The sequence below is a fragment of the Equus asinus genome, chromosome 22 (assembly GCF_041296235.1).
Source record: "Equus asinus isolate D_3611 breed Donkey chromosome 22, EquAss-T2T_v2, whole genome shotgun sequence".
NCBI lineage: Eukaryota > Metazoa > Chordata > Mammalia > Perissodactyla > Equidae > Equus > Equus asinus.
In genome coordinates this window covers 32,270,429-32,291,818 of record NC_091811.1, presented here as the reverse complement: position 1 = coordinate 32,291,818, position 21,390 = coordinate 32,270,429, and the positions used below count along the sequence as shown (strand labels likewise).

At 36.8% G+C, this 21,390-nt stretch overlaps 1 protein-coding gene across 15 annotated transcripts in view; it reads left to right on the top strand.

Annotated features, from left to right (window-relative positions):
- Nucleotides 1–378: 378 nt before the first annotated feature.
- ABCC9 (ATP binding cassette subfamily C member 9) overlaps nucleotides 379–21,390 on the top strand; it is a 123,483-nt gene continuing 102,471 nt past the window's right edge. For 3 of the 15 annotated variants that reach the window (XM_014832434.3, XM_014832431.3, XM_014832426.3), the window contains exons 1-7: nucleotides 1,590–1,727; nucleotides 2,082–2,196; nucleotides 4,807–4,867; nucleotides 6,205–6,366; nucleotides 8,932–9,073; nucleotides 13,726–13,847; nucleotides 20,918–21,084. In XM_014832434.3, the coding sequence (XP_014687920.1) occupies nucleotides 6,225–6,366; nucleotides 8,932–9,073; nucleotides 13,726–13,847; nucleotides 20,918–21,084 (573 nt within the window). In that variant the 5' untranslated portion in view covers nucleotides 1,590–1,727; nucleotides 2,082–2,196; nucleotides 4,807–4,867; nucleotides 6,205–6,224. Of the gene's footprint in view, nucleotides 945–1,586; nucleotides 1,732–1,900; nucleotides 2,197–4,806; nucleotides 4,868–5,322; nucleotides 5,380–6,204; nucleotides 6,367–8,931; nucleotides 9,074–13,725; nucleotides 13,848–20,917; nucleotides 21,085–21,390 lie in introns of those variants that run through there. The other 12 variants (XM_014832432.3, XM_014832429.3, XM_014832427.3 and 9 more) reach the window with 11 other exon arrangements.

The following is a 21,390-nucleotide window of genomic DNA, read 5'->3' as shown; positions in this document are numbered from 1 at the left end:
GCAGGATTTGAAAGTAGGTTGGCTCCCACCTCCATGCTTTTAATCAGTGCTCTATACCGTTTACTTTCGTTAAAATATAACGAAATGTTTTCAGTAGGGTTAGAGGTTTGGGGGCTCAGTGGCCTCTCTTACACTTTTCCATAGCTTCCAATAGTTTCTACAATAAACATGACTTTTAATCATTATAAATGATCTTAATAACAGTAATATTAAAAAAAAATCCCAAAGTCAATTTGATTTTGTCTAGTCACGGTCAGAGTCTATAACAGGGGATTATCTACACTCCCAACCCCGCCCCCTATTTCCAGTTCTCTCTCCCCAGATGCCCTGGGGAGGCTCTGGTCTCCCTTCCGGCTTGTTCACGGGGTTTCCCCAGGTTCCACCCACAGGACCCGGATCCCCATTCTGGAAGCACGCTCTTTTCTCCCTGCGCCTGCGTCGCAGCAAACAGCTCTAAGGTGCAGTTGCCAAGCTTTCAAAGGCCGCAGGACCTTCCCGGGTGCCTCCCCTCGAGGCCCCGCAGACCCCTAGCTGCTGGGGGTTCAAGCTCCAGTCGCTGGCCGAGGCCGGGCACCCACCCGGGAACGCAGCGACCTTCCCGGGGGAGCGGCGCCCGCGGGACCTCCCCCAGGGCTTGCAGGGCGGGGTGGCCTCTGCCCACAACGTCCATCCGAGAGGCCAGAGGCCGCTGAGCTTTAGGGTTCAAGTGCGAGGACCAGCTCCGGCTGCCAGCGGTCCTGGAGCGGTGCCCCTCGGGGGTCGCGCACGGAGCCTGGGAGGCACCAGCCCGCCTGGCTGACCATCCATTTTCAGATTAGGACCGTTGCTGAAAACAATGGTTATTTCAAGCTGAGAACTAGTCCCTGAGAAAATCGAGTGTTATTTAAAGAGAGATGTCTGGGACAAAATTTACAGCATGAGTCCTGGGGGAAGTTATTTGTGGGGTGAGTGTTTTTTGAACACTATCTCCTTGTGAATTAATTCTCTCTCTGGTCGCGAGCAAGAGTCGGGGGAACTGTTTGTGTAGCCTTGGGAGCCACAGTGACCCTTTCGGGGGGCTAGGGTAAGGGTCGCCCTTTTGGAGCGCGGCGACTGGTCCAGAGGAGTAACCAAGCTTTCCGGGTCGCTGGGGCAAGCGTTTCACTTGAGCCGGCCTTGCTCATGGGAGACATTCACACGGGGTCCCACAGCCTGGCTGCGGGGGTCCTCTGCCTGGAAGGAGCCCTTCATTTCCCAGGTCCGCTCAGGGGGAAAAGGGTGAAATCCCCAAATCCGCTTCCTTTTGTGGTTAATAAAAGGGCGCAGACAGCCTGGGAAAAAAAAATTACAAGTGCAAGCGAGTAGCTTGCGAGTTTCAAAGTTTGCAAACCCGACTCCGGTGAAATCATTGAATCATATGTTGCAAGTTTCAGCGTCTAATGAAGTTTGGGGGACGCATATTCCTTGTGTTGGTAAAATGTTTGCATCGCGCGCCCCAAGTCTGCTGCTCCAACGCGGAAAGCGGGGCCCAGCGCGGGTGGGGAGGGTCTTCAGTCCGCGACGCCGTGCTCGCTCGGGGCTTCTGCCCAGTTTCCTGCCTCGGAGTCGCCGTGTCCGCCCCAGCCCAGAGCAGTTTGTGCAATTTAGAAACTCGATAGGAGGCAGCAGCTGATCTCCCACCACCCTAAAAATAATCTGCTCCGGCGCCCTGCGTGCTTCGGCCAGGGGAGGAAAACTCTGCCTTCCGAGTAAGTGAGTCCGTGTCTTTTACATAAATATCATTTAAAAAATTTAAGAGTAAGGCTAAGCTGTTGTTTTTGATCTTAACATTTCGGCAACCAAAAGGCGCCCGCGCACTCTCGAAGCGCTTTGCTTTTCCGGTCGCTATTTCTAGGATCCAGGCACCGGGCCCCTGGCCGGAGGAGAGAGGGCGGGGGGATCAGGTTTCCAGCTTTACTTACAAAACTCTGCCGGCTCCCGCTTAAACCATCTGGAGAAAGTGCAAGGAGTTATTACAGGACTTTTTTTCTCTTCGACATTTCCTGTCTTGTTCGTGAAGGAGCTTTCTATCTGCTTAATTTTTGTTACTCTCTACTTTTTAGGAGTTCTGCGTCCCGGTTTGAAATGTACACTTAAGACAGTGTAGGAAGCCGGTGTTTTGAAGGTAGCGCAAGCGCACCAGTAGGGGTGTGAAGCAGCGTCAAACGATTGCCCAAGGTATTTATTTGTTGCTTTATTTGTTCAGTTTGGGATTTTTAAAAAAAAACCCATTGAGGGGTCTGTCTAAGGAATCTTATCTGCTGAGTAGTCCCAACATTCCCCTTGGTGTGCGATAGAGCTTCGGCGGGTGAATTCAGATCAGTATTAGATCAGAAGTCTGTGGGCGTTTTTGCTAGGGATTTTTCTACTTGGATCTGTCATATTCATAGATAAATGGGTAGACAGACATCTTTTAGTACATATTTTATGACCCATCGGCTGAATAACTTCAAAAAGTTATTACGTTTGTTTTAATAAGCGATCTGATCCTGAAAATGCCCTAGATAATGATAAAGCCCTAAATAAGTTCTTGAAAATGTCGTGTTTCTGTCTCACCACGTAATTTGGTTGATCTCTGAATAACTGAAGAACGAGTTATTTTGTATGTAGGAATGAGAGCTTTTATATTGCCTTTAGCATGTTTGCTTCAGGTGTTTCCAGCATGTTAAATTCTCTGGGGTTTGTACTCCTTTAGAACTGACACTTTCTGCTGGGTGAACAGGAAAGAGTGTTACTTTTCACTTGCTTTATTGTATATTCATCAACTAAATCCAAATTTTCTAACTCCTGACGGTGTGAAACTTCATGCAATGCATTTCAAAGAATAAGAATGCTGAGGGTAGTATTCCTGCCTTGAAATCATAAGTTTGGTCATCAAGGAGTGTTTTCTTTTTATGTTTTCTGCTCTACAGACCATCTCTGTAATCAAAGTTTCACTTTTGATGTTTGTCTTCAAAATCCATACAGTCAAGATCTCCAACCTTATCTGCTGTCATAAACGCTTGAACATCTTTCCGTGGGGTCATGCTTGTGGGGAGAAAAATGTCACGTCTTCCTGTCTGGCTGGCCTCTCTTCCCTCTCCCCCATCCTTGATGCTTGGGCCTGTCAGTGCTCAGCTGAACCAAACAGCTCCAGAAAGGGCGGGGCTGAAGGCTGTCACGTGACAGAGTTTAGCCAGCAAGAGCAGCAATTTATACTCTTCCCAAAGTGTTCCTAACTTAACCTGGGTTCTGGGAGGGAAACCCTGAATGACAACTGGAGATTTAAGAGTTAGTTAAAAATCCTGATTGAAGAAAATGCCTTTAGTAAACAGTAATTATCAACATATCTGCAGGGTTACTCCTTCGCTCTTTTAGTCCATGTAAATTTGTAATATGGGATGGCTGTTAGAAATGTGCACATGCACATGGCATATTGGAAAGGGGGCCTAAGGGACAAGGGGAAAAAGATGGAGGAGGAGGCAGGAAAAAAAAAACAAAAGGAGGGATGTGGTGAGAGGTAGTGAGCAGGTTAGGAACTGGCGGAAATGTGAGGGTAGAGATTACGGTAGAAGGAAGAAATCATTCTAAAGCTTTTACTTTACTAATCAGAAGTATACACTTAGTATGATTATGTCATTGTATGTTTCCCTGTCTGGTAGATCACAACCTTTACATTATACCAATAACTATTGGGATTAGTGTGTATATCAGGAGTGTAGTATGATTTATATAGTCTAAGACCACAGTGACTATTTCTGTCATGTGCACTATTGGATTCCTAGTGTGTAGCACATGGTCAGCATCAATAAGTATTTTTACAGTTAATTACTCAATGGCCTAGAATCCCAGCCATCAGGTACATGGCTGCAAATGTTCTTTGACTTCTTCAGGTTGTTGTTCTTCTGTGATATTTTCTTTCCACAATTACACACATTTATCCAAAGATTACTTAATTGGTAGGTTTCAGGATTCAGACAGGCAATGCTTATAGCTAATGAAGTCTATGTTTTGCAACTTCAGATTATACTTTAGCATCTGGCTCAATGATGATGATTAAATATCAAGGTTTATAAATGTGGCCAATTGGAATATTATAATTTGGATAAAATTATAAAACTAGCTAAAGTAAAAATTATTTTCTGGTTTGTTCTAGGAAAGTTTATACATGTCTTTCAAGTAACAGTCGGCTTTAAGTTTCCTTTTATCATTTCTTCTAAATAAAGGAAACAGTCTTAGAAATTCCACTACTACCTGTTGTTTTTTAGTTTCTGTTCTTTCCAGTTTTACTGAGAAATAATTGCCATACATCACTGTTTAAATTTAAGGTGTACATCATTATGGTTTGACTTACATGTATTGTGAAGTAATTACCACAATAGGTTTAGCTAACATCCATCATCTCATACAGATACAATAGATCATACAAAGTTTCCATTTTACTGTTATTTAAAAAAATCTCAAGTCCTTTTAGTCTTTTTATCCAACTTCAAACCTTAATAGTTGGTAAGGATTTGCCAAGTACGTAACCTCATTTTGAATTTTTTTTTAAATGTAACTTTTTTTTAAAGATGAGAAAAAGTCTTGAGTAGAAAGCATATCAATGATTTGTCAGAAAAAGGGCTTACCAGAAATAATATGTGGGAGGAATTCTGGATAAGCATTTACAGCCTGTAAACTCCTCGGCTTTCTAAATAGTTGTTCGACTCATGTAATGCTTTACAAAACTTTTGCTTGAAATTTGGTTTCTCCGATAGTTTACCTATTGTTGTCAATCTTTTCTGTGTAACACTCTTTGTTTTTTTCTAGGAAAAAATATTGTTTGTGACCCTTGCTAAATCAATTATCAATGAAAGGGAAGAGAGAAAAGGTACAACTTTAGTTATTCAAACCTTTGCCAACCTTTAATAATCTAACTCAGAATCCAGTGTGGCATAAATATGGAAAAGAAATAACGTCCAGTGAGGTTAAAATCTTAAACTGTTACTTATTTTAGTAAGAACGAATAAGATCTTTTCTTTAAAAAAATAGCTTGGAAGCTACATGATACAGTGGGAAGAACAGAGTTTATAGTCAGACATGTGGGTGTGGATCACCACTGCCCCACTGGTTGGCAAATTACTGAACCTAGTTGAACCTCAGCATCCTAATCTGTAAAATACGAATAACTTCACTAATATTGCATGGTTGTTCTGAAGACTTAAGATAGTGTATGCACAGTGTCCAAATTTAGTAGATATTAAATAAATAGTAGGCGTTACGAAAGAAATTTTCAGAACGCTAAAACTCTTGCTCGGATTTCACAGTCGTATTTTGATGGAGTAGACCCATGCTCCTATACCATCTGTTTCAGCACAGCAATGAAAGGAATTCATTTAAAATGTAAGTCAGAGTGTGTTACTCCTCTGATCAAGACCCCCTGGTGGCTCCATTTCACTCAGAGTAGAAGCCAAAGTCCCAAGAATGGCCAAGAAAGCCAAGGGTGATCTTGTCCTCTGTTTCCTCTCTAAACTCTACTTCTACCCTAATGGAATGCAGATTTCCAATTAAAAGGCGTCCTTTGTTTCAAAGCTCAGTTAGGGTGCATTTCATGTCAGAATATGCTCTGACTACGGGACCTACCTGAGTAGTTTCATTAAATTGTCACATGAGTTATACTTAATTTGTCTTAGTATTCTTCAAAGAAAGGCCAGTTGCTGTTTGCAACCACATTGGTCTCTGTTTATTGGCATTTCCTGCAATTAATGAAATGTTGCAGTAAATTGTGCCCTGCTGAAGTTGTTTGTTAATGCATTTTCAATGAATGAACGTGGGAAAAGATTTGATGTTACACCATTTTGTCTTTTCAGTCAGTAGTTTCATTTTTTCTCCTCGTTTTTCTTGATATATCACCACTTTTGTTCTGTGAAACCATTTTAGTCCAACAAACACTCCTTTGGGGTACCACTGTTGGTAGATATTAATTTTATATATTTTCCAAATTAAAATGAAATATCTTTCTCTGAAAAAAAAAGATTGAAGGGAAAAACTGGCAATGTTTAAAGCCATTATGAGAAACTCTCAAATGGCTGTGGCATGAAATTTCCTATTTTCTCAACTACAAAAATAAAGGAGATTAATTTTATGATATGATCCCCTCTTTAAGGCTATAATTTATGAAGGGGGATTTAGTAATAAGAGGTTCTGTCTCTTTTATCTCTCTTTTAGAGTAAACCATATAAGAAGAAATGAGCCTTTCATTCTGTGGTAACAACATTTCTTCATATAATATCTATGATGGCGTGTTACAAAACCCCTGCTTTGTGGATGCCCTCAACCTGGTCCCTCACGTCTTTCTGTTGTTTATCACTTTTCCAATATTGTTTATTGGTAAGTAATCTACTGTCCAATATTATATCACCCCATGTTTTATAAAAAATCTTATTAATGGCTGAGATTTGGTATAATGTTGACTTAATTTCTTCAACGTGAAAATTGATATGTAAGTCTGTGAGAAAACAACAAGCAAGTATTTTGTGTTTTCCAATGATTTGTATTCTTGGCATATGATATTCCATAGGTAAAAATAGAATGCCTTCTAGAAATGGCCTTCAAGAAGCAGCAGCGGTTTTTTAAAAAGAGAGAATTATATGAGATGGATCTAAAACATTTGTTTGGCACTTGCTTTGTGCTAGGTGAAGAGAAAGGAAAATGGGTAAAAACACAGTACTTGCCTGGACTATTCACTAGAATTGTCTAGTGAAACAGATTTTTCAAAGTCAAGAGAAATGACTATACCACATTATAAACCCATTTAGAGATACAGGAACAAATTATCGTGGGCATGAATCTGCTAGAACAACTAATTCTTCTTGGGGCTGATGGGGAAGATTGCATAGAGAGTGACATGTCTGGGGACTTGAGGATGTAGAGTGTGCAAATTAAAGTAAGAGTGATGAGTGTGTGTTTCAAGTAGAAAGAGGACATGTGCAAACCATTTGCAAAGGAATTAAAAATATAGTTTTCTCTAGTATTTTACAGTTTACATATACACAAAATCCTATTATTGAGAGCAATTGTGTATAATCTGTATAATTCCCCCAAACAACCAAAATAGATCTTTTAACTTTGGTTAAATTATAAAATACTTTTCATATATAAAAATGACAGAGACTAATATAATAAACACCTGTTGAACTTACCACCACCCATTGTAAGAAATTTAACAGTAAGAATATAAGTGAATCCCTCTGGGTACCATTTCCTGATCTTGTTACTCTTCCCACATCCTACATTCTTATCCATTCAAAACAGATAATTGCTGTTTTCAATTTGATGTTTAATATTCCCATGCATAATTTTGCTCATAAAAGTAAATGAAAAAGCTATCTGACTGATTTTCTTAAGAAAGTTAGCATAATTTAATGATCTGCTTTAAAAGAAGGCTTAAAAATAATTTGTATGTTTTATTTCTTCATTTAACAAATATTAATTGAGAGACTACTGTGTGCCTGGCATTCTAACAGTGATCAAAGATTTTCTGTTATATGAGATAGCATATCATGCAAAGGCCAATATAACTTTTGGTACATAGTTATTCATATTAAACAAATGTATAGATATTAAATATATTGGGACCAGAGTGGCCATATATAGAAACACTCGTTGTTTATGTGTTATTATTTATAGGACATTAAGAATGTCTTTTGGCCAAAAGTAGAACGTCTATTTTTTTATTGCAATTCTACAATTAATAATTCATTTTTGACATCTAATTGACTTCTTGAGAGCGATTACTGTGACAGTCCTGTTTGCATCTCTCGCCTCGACAGGCTGACAAAAGGGTATTTGAATCAAATGGAATTGGAGTGAAGGTTGTCAGAGGAAAATGGTGGATAAAAACGCAGAGTGTTCATCTATAACATTGGCTATTTGAGTTAGGGAGAGATCATAAATAGTAAATCTCAAAGAATATCAGGTATAGGGAGAATTATGTTGCAAAAAAGACAGAGCTTGTCTGCAAGAGTTTGCAGCATAAATGCTAGTAGAATATGTTAAACATAACTAATCTTCCAATAGTGAAGTTCATATTGGAACAACTAAGACATGAATTTTGTTTTCAAATAATGCTTCAGGAATCCCTTTTGTCCGTACAGAAATTCCTTCCTGCAATATTTTAAGCACAAACTCCCATTCATTCTTGAAGTATGTTGGGCTTCTCTATGATCAAAAAAGTAAGAAAAAAAGGTGACAAAAGGACACAAAGTGGGGTCCTTTCCTGGCACACTGTATATGAGTTGGCATTATTCTATCTAGAGTTTTGAGGGGAAACCATCAAAATTTACTGAAATGTAATCTTGAAGTTTTTCTTTAGGGATGAGCTAAAGTTATAATATTCTTGATCCTTCTTAAAAGTTCATCAATGAACAAGACTGTAGCTTTCTTTGAGAAAATATCACCACTGTTGAACAATGCTAATCCAGTCATAAGTTATCATTTTTCTCACATGATATGTATATGATTGAGTTGATTCAACTAAGGAGTCCTATATTTCATCACTAAATACAGCTTTTTTTGTTAGTCTCCCCACAGAGCCCATGTTTTGAAAGATTTTAGACACCAAATTGCTTTTATTAATATCATCCTTAATTTGGTTTCCTTTTGAATGTATCAGAGACCTGTCATTAAGAGCTTTGATTAGCATGAAATAACCACCCCGAGTTGGCGTTATTTTTGAGCAATGAAACAAATATCAATGTGTTAACCTAGGCAGTCTTGCAAAAATTAATTGAAATTGTGATTTTTTTGACATAATGAAAACAGACCAGGATTTCCTTGCTACCCTAGAGAGCACCAAGGTTTTATGAACCCCCCAAAGCATATCACAATGGAAATTATTTCTGTGGTTATGATTGATCCTTTTGTTTATCTCTTTACTTTTTTCTCTTCTTTCAGGGTGGGGGAGTCAAAGCTCAAAAGTGCAAATTCATCACAACACATGGCTTCATTTTCCTGGACATAACCTGAGATGGATTCTCACATTTGCGCTCCTATTTGTGCATGTTTGTGAAATAGCAGAAGGCATTGTTTCAGATTCGTAAGTTATTACGCTACACTGGTGAATATACTGATATGGGTAGTAGTTAAGAGCGTAGTGGGTCAGGCTTAATTTTTTGGTTTTAACTTATTAGAAACAACAGCTATCACCCATTTTATGTGATAATCATGAGTTTTGTCCATATTTTTGTGTTGCTGCATAATTTCTCTGATAACGTAAGTTCAGATTTCTGTGACTTGTGCTCATTCATTTACTTTCTGTTTCTTTGCTCCTTTCATTTATGTAGCCCTTCCAGAAAGTTCTCTCCTTTTAGACACTTCCATGTTTACCTTATCTTTCAAAACAGTTAGAAAGATTGTCTATATTGACATATAGCTCTAACAACTATATATTTACATATAAATATATAATCAATTCTCACATGTTTCAATTTATTTTATAAGAAGCAAAGATAGATGAGGCAGGCATGAAAGAAGTCTGAGAACCAGTGAGGATATAGCTGTAAGTGGAGGCAAAGCACAAAATTATTTTAAAATCAGGATTTGTCATCAAACTCCTATTTCAGAAAGAATTTTGTCATTCTTATAAAAGAACTAGTTTATATTAGACAGTTAGGATATAATGAATTCTGTTTATAAACGTGAACATAAAATGGAAAAATATTTTTATCACATAGTAACAGAAAATAAACTCAAGTAATAGTAAAATTTTGATTATGAAATTATGCTAAATATTACACCTTTCGTTGAAGAATTGATATGAAAGGTCTTTAAAGTTTTTAAAAAGAAAGCTCCAAAAATCATTGTCTTCTCATCTCTTAAGAACCTCCCTTGACATCTGTTTATGGTTTTCTGTTGCAATTAACAAGGAATGAAACTTCTAAGCTTTTGTCATGGAGCCAGCTATTCTGTAATGTTTTATGACAGTTCTTTGCATATATTTTCACATCTTAGTTTTTTATAAAGAGAAAAATCATAGACTCTAAGATATGCTACACCTCCACGCATTTAGAAGCCTAATTGGCTATTATTGATAATTGTTTAAAACTCTTTGACATATTTGCATTACGTTGTATTCGCATAGCCAATTCTCGTCTTCATTTTTTTCTTCCCTTAACATATAGATTGACCCTACATGTTACTGTATGTATGTGTAAGGTGGGAGATAGATCAGTTCAATATTTCCTAAAAACTTGATTTCATGAAGGCAAGGATGACTCCTCCTTTCTAGCCTCATGGTTGATGTGTAGATTCAGAGACTTAGAACAGAGGCTGAACTAATAATGATAACATATGCTAATAACATATGGCAGCAACTTGTTTTATAGTGGTCGTGATGCAAGAGGCTCATCCTAAAAACGAGCAGAAATACACTCTTGACCTTGTGCTACCACCCCCCCCCCCCCCCATTCTTTAGCTACAGACTTCTTCTCCTTACCTTTTTCTCCAGGCCTCTCAAAAAGTCATCTTTCAGTTACTTTTGATTCCACAGATTTAGTTTGCTTTCTCTCTTGCCTTGTCCTATTCTGGAAACTGCTTCTACAAGAATCCCAAAGAACATTAATGACACCTTAATGGATGCCTTTTCCTCCTTAACATACTTATTACATTAGACACTTCTCTATTCATTCCTTTCTTCCTTCTTTCTTTTTTAACAAAATCTTTATGAACTGTTCTTTACTTAAAATATCACAAATGCTCCTTAGAGTTAGGGAAACAATGCAAAGACTTTCCTGACTGAATGTTTTATTTTTTTAGTAATATAAATATTAAAGCTATTAATTTTTCTTTTGAAACATCCTTATCTGTTTTACACAGGTTTTTGTAAGAAGTGCTCTCTTTTTTATTTCTGTCTAAATAATTTGTGGTTCTGGTTTGGACTCTCTCCTAGATCTAGAAATCATTTTCATTTTGCTCTTTAGTTTAATTGGATTGGTTTATTATTAGAGCCTGTAATTTGTTAAATGAATACTTTTTGGTATTTATTAACATTTTCTTTATAGTCAAATATTTGATTATTGTATAAGTATTTAATGAGTATTAGAAAATAATATATATTCTTTGTAGGAGACAAAATTTTATTGAGTTTATGGATTGGATTACCAAAGGCCTGTGTGGTGATTATTTTTATGCTATTTTATCCATCAAATTCTAAAAGCGTGTATTAAAATCTTCATTATTATTGTGTTTTCATTTAGGTTTTTATTTCTACCATTTTCTCTTTCTTTAAAATTATCCTTTTGTCCTCCATGCTGTATGCTTTTTGATTTTCTTCCTAACTTTCTGACTAAAGATTTTCTGCTATATTGGGGTGTATGTGCTTCTACCAGAACACTGAGGTCTGCGAATCATCCTCTAAAAATAATAGAGATTAAAGGAAAAGGTAGGGTTGGGACACCACTTGAAACCTATACAACTCTATAAGTGGAGCACTGACAAAATCATAGCAGTCTTAATAAAAACACTAGTATGGTTAAAAGACACCTTAAATCTCTAATGAAGAAATGTCGCGGTCAATATAAAACCTTACTATTGCTGCTGTCTTTATTAATCTTTTATTATTACCTCCCTTACTGATGTCCTGTCATTCTTTTTCTAACATCTTGAATTAACTACTTGATTTATTTGTTATAACTATTTCTTATTGAATATGTTTAAGGTTATAAACTTTCTTCTGGGTATGGTTTTGACCACCTTTTATAGGCCTTGATCGATAGTGTGCTTATTTTTAAATTTCCTAAATAACAAGAAAGTGATTTTTTTTTTATTCTTTCTTTGGTTCAACAAGAAGAGAGTATTAGAAGCATTTCCTAATTTCTATACTGATGAAATATTTATTTCCTGCTTTTTTTCTCTTTGACCATTTTGTACTTTTTCGGGGAGGTAGGGGGTGGTTTTTAAGCCAGCTCTTATGCTGTTGTAGTACTTTCACATTTTCGTTAGCGTGTCTGTATGAATGACCCCCAATACATCACTGATCGTGTTCTGAATCTCTGCATACAGTTGCATATGAGACAACTCCCTTTGCGCGTTTATTAGACACCTTCAGAATCCACATGGCCCCACTGAAACTTACTAGCTTCCTCTCTCCAATCTGCTCATCCTCTTAAAATCTTCTTTGGTCACCTCATCCGCCCAGGCACCCTGGGAATTATTCTCTACATCCATCACCATCACCCTCCTACCCTAACGCTATTAGAGTCCTGTCCATTTTGACAATTGTTATTTTCCAAATGTATTATTTCCTCCATGTTACTGTTTCCAAAGCTTAGTTCAGATTTTCATCATCTCTCACCTGGCCTATACCCACAGTTTGTGAACTGCTTTCCTACCTTCCATGTCTGTCTTCTCACCTCAAATGCACACACTACCTATGAACTCCATCATCCACATTGTTACCAGATTGATCTGTCTAAAACCCAAATCTAACTGGACCGCTTACCTGTATTCAATTTTCCATAAGATTAGATACCAGCTCCTTACCATGGTATACAAAGCTTTTCATGATACATCTTATTTCAAACTTTCTGTTTAAGAAACATTAAACTAGTTGGAATTTTGAACATGTTACACTGTTTCATGCTTCTATGTATTTGCACACTCTGTTCCCTCTTTTTAAAGTGCTCTTCCACCTCTTTCCTGAGTACCAGATTCCTTTTTTTACATTTCAGTTCCCATTGTCAACCACACCTCTTCTGAAATAATTTCCCCAAAAGTTCCTGTTTCTCCCACTCTCGAACTAGTCACTCAGTTCTCTATACCAACTATTTATGTACCAACATATTTAAGTAATTTGAGAAAAGTTAAATGTTTAACTATGTGGCATTACTAATGCAAATAGAGTTGAGGACTGTCTACCATGCGAATCTGGTCCAGTCATATTTCTGATCCGCCTAAAGCGCTCTGTTGCTCTCAGAATGAAGTCTAGTCTCCTTGCAGTCATACTGAATCGCTTGCAATACCCTTAAGCATATCTAGATTCTCTGCCTAGAGCAGTCTTCCTCTCTTCTTCCTCTGGGTGGCAGTTCCTCATTCTTCAGGGCTCAGTTTAGCAGTCCATTCCTTCACAAAGCTTTCTCTATGTCAGACACTGGCCCTGTGTGTGCTCTCAGTCCCTTCACCCGTGTTGTAATATCGTATTTTCTATTGCTGTCCTCAACAGACTATAGATTTTGTGATCATGGACACTAAATCTTGTCTTGTTCACTGTTCACTTGTTCCCTGTTGCATCCCAGAATCACATGTCTGGACCAGTAAACATGTGTTCAATGAATTAATGAAAATAGAGAAATCACTGAGAAGCTTAGGAAAGCTATCAAAAGAATAAACATACTTTTCACGTACATTAGAGTACATATTCAGTTGATTATTTTTACTTGCTTTAGGTGTTAAGTTATTTCAGCAGTTCTGCCCTTCAGTATAGGAGTAGTCATGTATTTGTTTTTGTTGTAAGCATTTTGACGTCTTGCTAGCTGTGTTTACTCAACCCTCCATGTTAGGGTAAATCCTTCCAGCGGAATTATGTCTTCCAATATAGTCTTTCTTTATATATTCTTTTAACATCTACTACTGCATTCTGTATTTTAAACATTTTATTGCTGAGAGAGACTTTAAATGAAAAAATTGGAAACAAAATGAGAAACGATCTGGAACCATCAGCTTTAGACTCTGATACTCTACCGCTCTCCGTAGACGGCGGGAGTCGCGGCATCTCCACCTGTTCATGCCAGCTGTGATGGGATTTGTGGCCACTACAACATCAATAGTATATTATCATAATATTGAAACATCAAATTTTCCTAAGTTACTTTTAGGTAAGTATGATCAAGTGGTTTTTTTTACCCCCCAAAGAGTGATTTGTTTTTCTTTTTTCTCATAGTATGTGCTATCCCTGTGGGTTGGGAGTGGGAAGCATGGGAAAACCACAATAATTAATTCTTCAGTACTCTCCCAGCAAATGTGGAGAGGAAAATAAGCTAAGTTGCTCTGGGCTGTGAAAACTTCGTTTCCCCAGGACTTTGTTTCTTCAATAAGTGCCCCTCATGGTGTACTGGTGTGTGGGAGGAAGAAAGTGGCAGGGATGTGCTGGCCTTCTGGCTCTCAGAAGCTGTACTGTAAGAATCAGAGCTCTGCAAGGAGCTGCTGCATGGTACTGCCCCACGAACAAGTCATCTCATCTAGTTCCATGTGTTTCTGCCTCTGGCTTAGAGTCTTGAGGCATTTTTCCCAAGGTTCCACCCTTTCATTGATGCCGTGGGAATGTCACACTCTTCTTAGAATTGCTCCCGAGCTTCAGGGGGCTCGCTGGAGCAGTGTATGCTTCCCAGCATGCTGAAAACCATGTTGTCCTGAGAAGCAGCTGCCCCCAAAGCACAGCCCTTCACATCTGCATCATGCTTAGCATTGTCTTTTCAGCCTCTCTCGCCTCCTTGTCTTGTGGAAATCAGAGGATGTCTAAAATGTCCCTAATTTTATTTTTTCCTTAGGCTGAAATAATATAACTCATCCCAATTAGTTAGATTTAGTGCTTTGTCCCATCCCATCCTTGCATTCCTTGGTGTACACCTTCATAAAGAGAGCTGAGGTGAAGGTATAGAACAGGGATCATGAGAAGCTTCAGGGTCCTGTGAATCTCTGAAAATTGTAGGTCCAGTTGTGCGTGCTCGTGTGAGTGAATGCGTCCAATTTTCTAAGCTTCATAGATTTTCATGTGATTGTTATATGATGAAACAACATTGACTACTGACACAGAAATTAGGAAAAGTGATAATTAAACCACACAACTATTATTTTATTTGCTTGTCTAGAAGACATTAAAATTTAAAATGGATAGTGGAAAATACTGATTATTTCATGCTATGTTGTGTCACATTATGTGACTGGGCAAAGGCAATCTAACAAAAACAAGTAGACAGGGTTAAAGATTAATTGAAAAGGCTTGTCCAAGTCTAAATTATCTTAATAGAAAACTGTTCAGTACAAAATGGTAGGCAGTTGTTATCACAGAAATCTCTTTGTGAAGATGCCAAAAAAAAGAGTGAAATTTCCAACAGGCAGCAGCAAAAAAAAAAAAAAAAAAGGCATTGGGAATTTGATACACTAGACATTAGGTTTCTGAAAAACTGGTGATATGTTATAATATGTAATTAAAAAGAAAATATACATTTTAATAATATTTTGAAAGAAATGATCAAAATCTGGCTGTCATTTTTATGTAGATACAAGGAAGAGGGTACAATTTGATCATATTGCTGGAAGGACTTAGAGAGATGAAAGTCTAACTTTCTCCATATTTTAGGAGAAAAAAACTTGGACCTAGAAGAGTTATGGCTATTTTAAGACCAGAAACTAGGAGTTTTGTCCCAACGTTATACTATGAACATCACCAAACATACAGAAAGTTGAAAGAGTTATGTGAGCACTCATATACCTACCACCTAGATTTGATTGAACTTACGTTTTATTCTGTTTTATCACGTCTACATCGTTCCATCTCTCTATCCATCCGTCAATCTCTCTTATTTTTTGATGGATTTTAGAGTAAGTTGCAGACATTAACATGCTTCACTCCCTGATTGTTTCAGGGTGTGTATCATTAACTAGAGTTAAATATTTGTTTACAGTTCTTTTTGTGAGATAAAATTTACATTCATAAAGCACAGAAAACGTACTTAGCCAATTGCATACACCTGTATAACCCTATCGTGATAGAGAACATTGCCATCATCCATGCCCGTTTTCCTGTGCCCCTCCCAGTCACTCCTCATTTTCATCTCTACAGAGGCAACATCTAGTCTGATTTTTTTCCCACCATAGATTCGATTTGCCTATTCTAGAACTTCACAGAAATTGGATCATACAGGATAAACTCTTCTGTGTTTTAAGACTCAGCATGATTTTTGAGGCTTATCCATAATATAGTATCAATCATTGTTTTGTTCTTGTAGTTGTTGGGTAGTATTCCATTGTGTACATATACCACAGTTGTTCCATTCTCTTGTCAATAGACATCTGGACTGTTTCTAAGTTTTGGCTGTCATGAAAAAAAAAGCTGCTATAGAAAAAAACAGAAACAAAAACAAACAAAAACCTGCTATAAACATTCATGTGCAAGTCTTTTTGTGGATCTGCTTTTATTTCTCTTGGGTAAATGCCTAGGAGTGGAATCGCTGGGTCATAGAGTAGGTAGGTTATTGTTTATATTTGTAAGAAAACACCAGATCTTTTCCCAAAGTGGTTTGTTTTACCTACCCACTAACAATGTGTGGGAGTTCCAGTTGTTTCACAGGCTTACAACATTTGATGATCTTGATCTTTCTAATTTAGCATGCTGGTGGGTATGTAGTGATAACACATTGTGGTTTTTAATTTGCATTTCCCTGATGACTAATGATGTTGAACACTTTTTGATGAGTTTATTGGCCATTTGTTATCTTTGTGAAGTGATTATTCATATCTTTTGTCCATTTTTTATTGAGTTGCATTTTTATCGTTGTGCTGTAGCAGTACTTTATATATACTAGATACTAGGATGTCATCAGATAGATGTTTTGAGTATATTTTCCTCTCAGACTGTGTCACATATATTCATTTACTCAGCGAGGTCTTTTGATGAGCAGATTTTAATTTTTATGTAGCATAATTTATCATTTTTTCATATATAGTTACTGCTTTCCGTATTTTGAGAAATCTTTGCCTTCTCTCAAAATATGTTTCCCTCCTATTCTCCTGTTTTCTTTTAGAAGCTTTACAGTTTCAGTTTTTATTTTTAGGACTATGATCCCTTTAAAATTAATTGTGTATATTGTATAAGGTTGGTGTTAAGGTTATTTTTTTTCCCAAATGGATATGGATATGTTCCAGCACATTTGTGGAATAGACTTTCGGTTTCTCATTGGATTGCTTTGGAACCTTTGTAAAAAAATTAAATCAAAAGACTGTTTAAGTGTGATCTATTTCTTGGCTCTATATTTTCTGTTTCTTTGATCTATTTGTGGATTTTTATACCGTTGCCATTCTGTCTCGATTACTGTAGCTTTGGAGCTATTGAAATCATGTATTATAGTCGTACATTTCCTTTGTTTTTCTCCCAAGATTGCTTTGGATATTCTAGTTATTTGGATTGCCGTATTTAGTTTAGAATCAGGTGATCAATTTCTCCCCCCCACCAAAAAAATCCTGTGGGATTGTGATAGGGATTGCACTGAAGATATAGAATGCTTTATAGGAGGATTGACAACAGCACTGAATTTCACAATCCAGTCTTCATTGATTTGGGTCTTCTTTCATTTCCCTTGGAAATGTTTACACTTTCCAGTCTATAAGTCTTCCGTATCTTGCTAAATTTGTTACTAGCTTTTTGTTTCACTGCTGTTGTTATAAATGGAATTGCGTTTTAAATTTCATTTTCTAATTGTTTCTGCCATTGTGTAAAATACAATTGATTTTGTACATTGACCTTGTATCTTGCAATCTTGGAAATTCACTTATTACTTCTAATTTTTGCTTTGTAGGTTTCTTAGGATTTCCTGTGTAAGCAAACATACCGTCTGAAAGTAGAGACAGTTATACATATATTTATCTTCAGACTTTGTGCTTTCTTTGTCTTGTCATGTTGCATTAGTTAGGACCTCCAGGAAAATACAGAATAGACATACTGAGAGTGAAATCCTTGTCTAGTTCCTGATTTTAGAGAAAACAGTCTTTCACAACTAGTTATAAAGCTAATTATAGGCTTTTCATATAAGACCTTTATCAGGTGAGTAAGTTTTCTTCCATTCAAAGCTTTCTCAGAGTTTTTTTTTTCTTAGCATGAATAGATGTTGAATTTTATTAAAGTTTTTTTTTTTCATCCATTGGGAAAATTTTATTTCTATTGGTGTGCTAAATTACATTGATTTTTTCATATGATAAAGTAACCATGCATTCCTGGGCTAAACCACACATGGTCATGATGTATTATTCATGCTATATATTGCTATATTTTATTTAAGATGTTTTACATCTATGTTGTGAGAGAGATTAGTGTTATTTTTTGGTAATATCTTTGTCAGGTTTTCGTATGCTGGGTTATACTGGCTTCTTAAAATGAATTGGAAAGTATTCTCTATTTTCTGAAAGACTTTGTGTAAGATTAATTTTACTTTACCTTAAATGTTGAATAAAATTCACCAGTGAAGTCATCTGGGCCTGGAGTTTTAATAAGGAAGGATTTTTAATTATAAATTTGTTTCTTTATTGGATATAGACTCTCCAGATTCTCTATTTCTTCTTATGTCAGTTTTGGTAAGTTACGGTTTTTGAGCAACTTTCCACTTCATCTAAATTTTTGATTTATTGTCATAGAGTTGTTTATGATATTCCCCGATTAGCCTTTTGTAGATATGTAGGATATGTAGGGACCACTCCTCTTTCATTCCTAATAATAGTAGCTTGTGTTCTCCTTCTTTTCTTGAACAGTCTAACTTGGGACTTAGCAGTTTTCTTGACCTCAAAAAATCAATCTTGTTGGCTTTGCTCATTTTCTCAATTATTTGCTTTTTATTTTATTGCCTTTTACTCTTATCTCTCTTGTTTTCATCCTTTTATTTATATTTTTCATTGTCCTTCTTCCCCTAGCTTTTAAGGTAGAAATTTAAGTCATTGATTTTGGACTGTCTTTTTTCCTAAAATAAATATCTAAAGCCGTAATCTTTCCTCTAAGTACTGTTTTAGTTGCAATCCTTAAATTTTTAATGTGTGGTATTCTCATTATAATTTAGTTAAAATATTTTCTAATTTCCCTAGTGATTTCCTCTTTTTTCTTTTTTTTTTGAGGAAGATTAGCCCTCAGCTAACTGCTGCCAATCCTCCTCTTTTTGCTGAGGAAGGCTGGCCCTGAGCTAAGATCCGTGCCCATCTTCCGCTACTTTATATGTGGGATGCCTACCACAGCATGGCTTGTAAAGCGGTGCCATGTCTGCACCCAGGATCCAATCCGGCAAACCCTGGGCCACTGAAGCAGAACATGCGCACTTAACTGCTGTGCCACCGGGCCGCCCCCCCCCCAGTGATTTCCTCTTTAACAGCGGATCATTAGAAACGTGTTTTTTCCAAATATATGGAGACTTCTAGATATCTTATTAGGAAGAAAGACCTCCCTTATCTCTGTGCCTGGTGTTCACACCCTGTATAATCCTCTCCCCTTGGGTGTGAGTGGGACCTATGACTTGCTTCTCGCCGATAGAATATGGCAAAGATGAAGATACCAAATCAACTGAGCCTCTGTTGAGACTGCAGCCCTAGTCAACACCTAAACTGCAGCCTTGGGAGACCCTGAAGCAGAGAAGCCAGTTGACTCATGCCCAGACTCTTGACCCATGGAAACCAGGAGATAATAAATGTGCATTGTTTTAAGCTGTTAAACTTGTCATAATTTGCTAAGCAGCAATAGAAAATCAATACACTTATTTCTCTTGAGTTTTCATTGTGATCAGAGACCATACTCTATATGATTTCTGTTATTTTAAGTTTATTGCTCCTTGTTTACTGAATGAGTATATATAGTCTGTCCCAGAACCATGTACACTTAACAAGAATGTATATTCTGAAGATGTTTGGGTGTGTTTTTATAATATTAGATATTGAGTAGTCTTATAAATATCAAATAGTTCAAAGTGGTTGATAGTGTTTAGATCTTTTAAGTCTTTATTAGGCGTATGTGTATTTTTATTATGTTTTTCTGAAAAAATTGACATTTTATCATTATTAAAGGGTTTTTGAATTTCTAATGATAGTCTTTGTCTTGAAGCCTACCTTATCTGGTACTAATATAGCCACTCCAGGTTTCTTATGCTGTTTTCATTGTATATCTTTTTCCTTCCACTTATTTTCAATCTGATGTTTCTTTATATTTAAGGTGAATCTCTTTAGATAGTATATAATTTTGTCTGGGTTTTTTCCTAAATCCATTCCGACAGTCTCTGTACTTTAAGTTAAAAAGTATATATATGATAAGCTTATATGGCAATGTTCAGTTCTTTTTCACTAAGGAAGTTTTGATCACCCTTAAACTTTCTGGCTTTGATAAGTGTTATCCAAAGTGGATTGTCTTATGCATGTTTTAGATTTCTTCTTTCTCATCCCATATTCATTTGTACTGACCTTTATTCAAAGTTTGAAGTATACTGAGTCCTCGACAACAGATTTCTAGGAAAGTCTCTGCTTCCATTTCATATTTGCTGCAAAATGTTGGCTGTAGTTATGAGATGGTGTTGCTCCCCACCTTTCTGACTTCACCACTTGCAGCCTGGGGTTGCTCTGTAGGATCATTGCTTTTCTCTGTACTCTGTGGACGCACGTGGTGTTTTAAACTGTTTGGGTGAGAAGAGTCACTTACTACTTGAATGCCGATCTGCAAAGCAGAAAACCATGGCTACATGGATTCCAGGGTACAATCATTGGACAGATCCCTGGGAGTTCCAATCCACTTTTCTATTGGGTAGTTTACACAGATACCAACTTGTGAATTCTTCATATAATCAGGGCTTCTTAAGAAACAAGACCAGAAGATAAAGTCGATTTTAAAGTCTACAGAATTACACGTAAGTTCTGAAGAGTGTAGGCTCTTCTTATTTACACATCTCCTTACGTGTGCCCATCTATCACATATGATCAGAGTAGAGGACAGTCATTTTAAAGTCATTACCACAACATCAATTCAAAACTCCAGAAGTGCACTAAAGCATATATGTTTGTTTTCTTAACAAATAAAATTATCTAGAAATAGAATATTTAAAATTGTTTGTTATTAAAAAGCATTATATTTTTATTGAAATTTCAGTGAAGTTTTAAAAAGTATCAGGGAAAGATTGCATCATTTTCTCTTTACTTTTTATTTTTCCAGCTCTATTCCTGTATTGGGTAATGGCCTTTATTACAAAAACCATAAAATTGGTCAAGTACTGGCAGTCCGGTTGGGGAGTATCAGACCTGCGTTTCTGCATCACAGGCATAATGGTCATCTTGAATGGACTCCTGATGGCTGTGGAGATCAATGTCATTCGGGTCAGAGTAAGTGACTAATGATTTTTGTTTAGTTACTGGAACTCAAGACCCCAGTATTAAAGATCACAGTCAGCTAGAAATTATTAGTATGTAAGAGGATGAACAAATGTATATTATCTTTGTATGTAAATATCAGGTTGAGTTAATCACTCAATTTCAGAGCATTAATGTTCTAGAAAACTCATATGACCCTAGAATCTATTTATTCATTTCCAAATATTGATTGAACGCCTGTTATGTGCCAAACATTTTGCTTACTTCATGTTATAGATAAAATTGTTTTCATCAGGAAGTTCCATCTTCCATGATTGG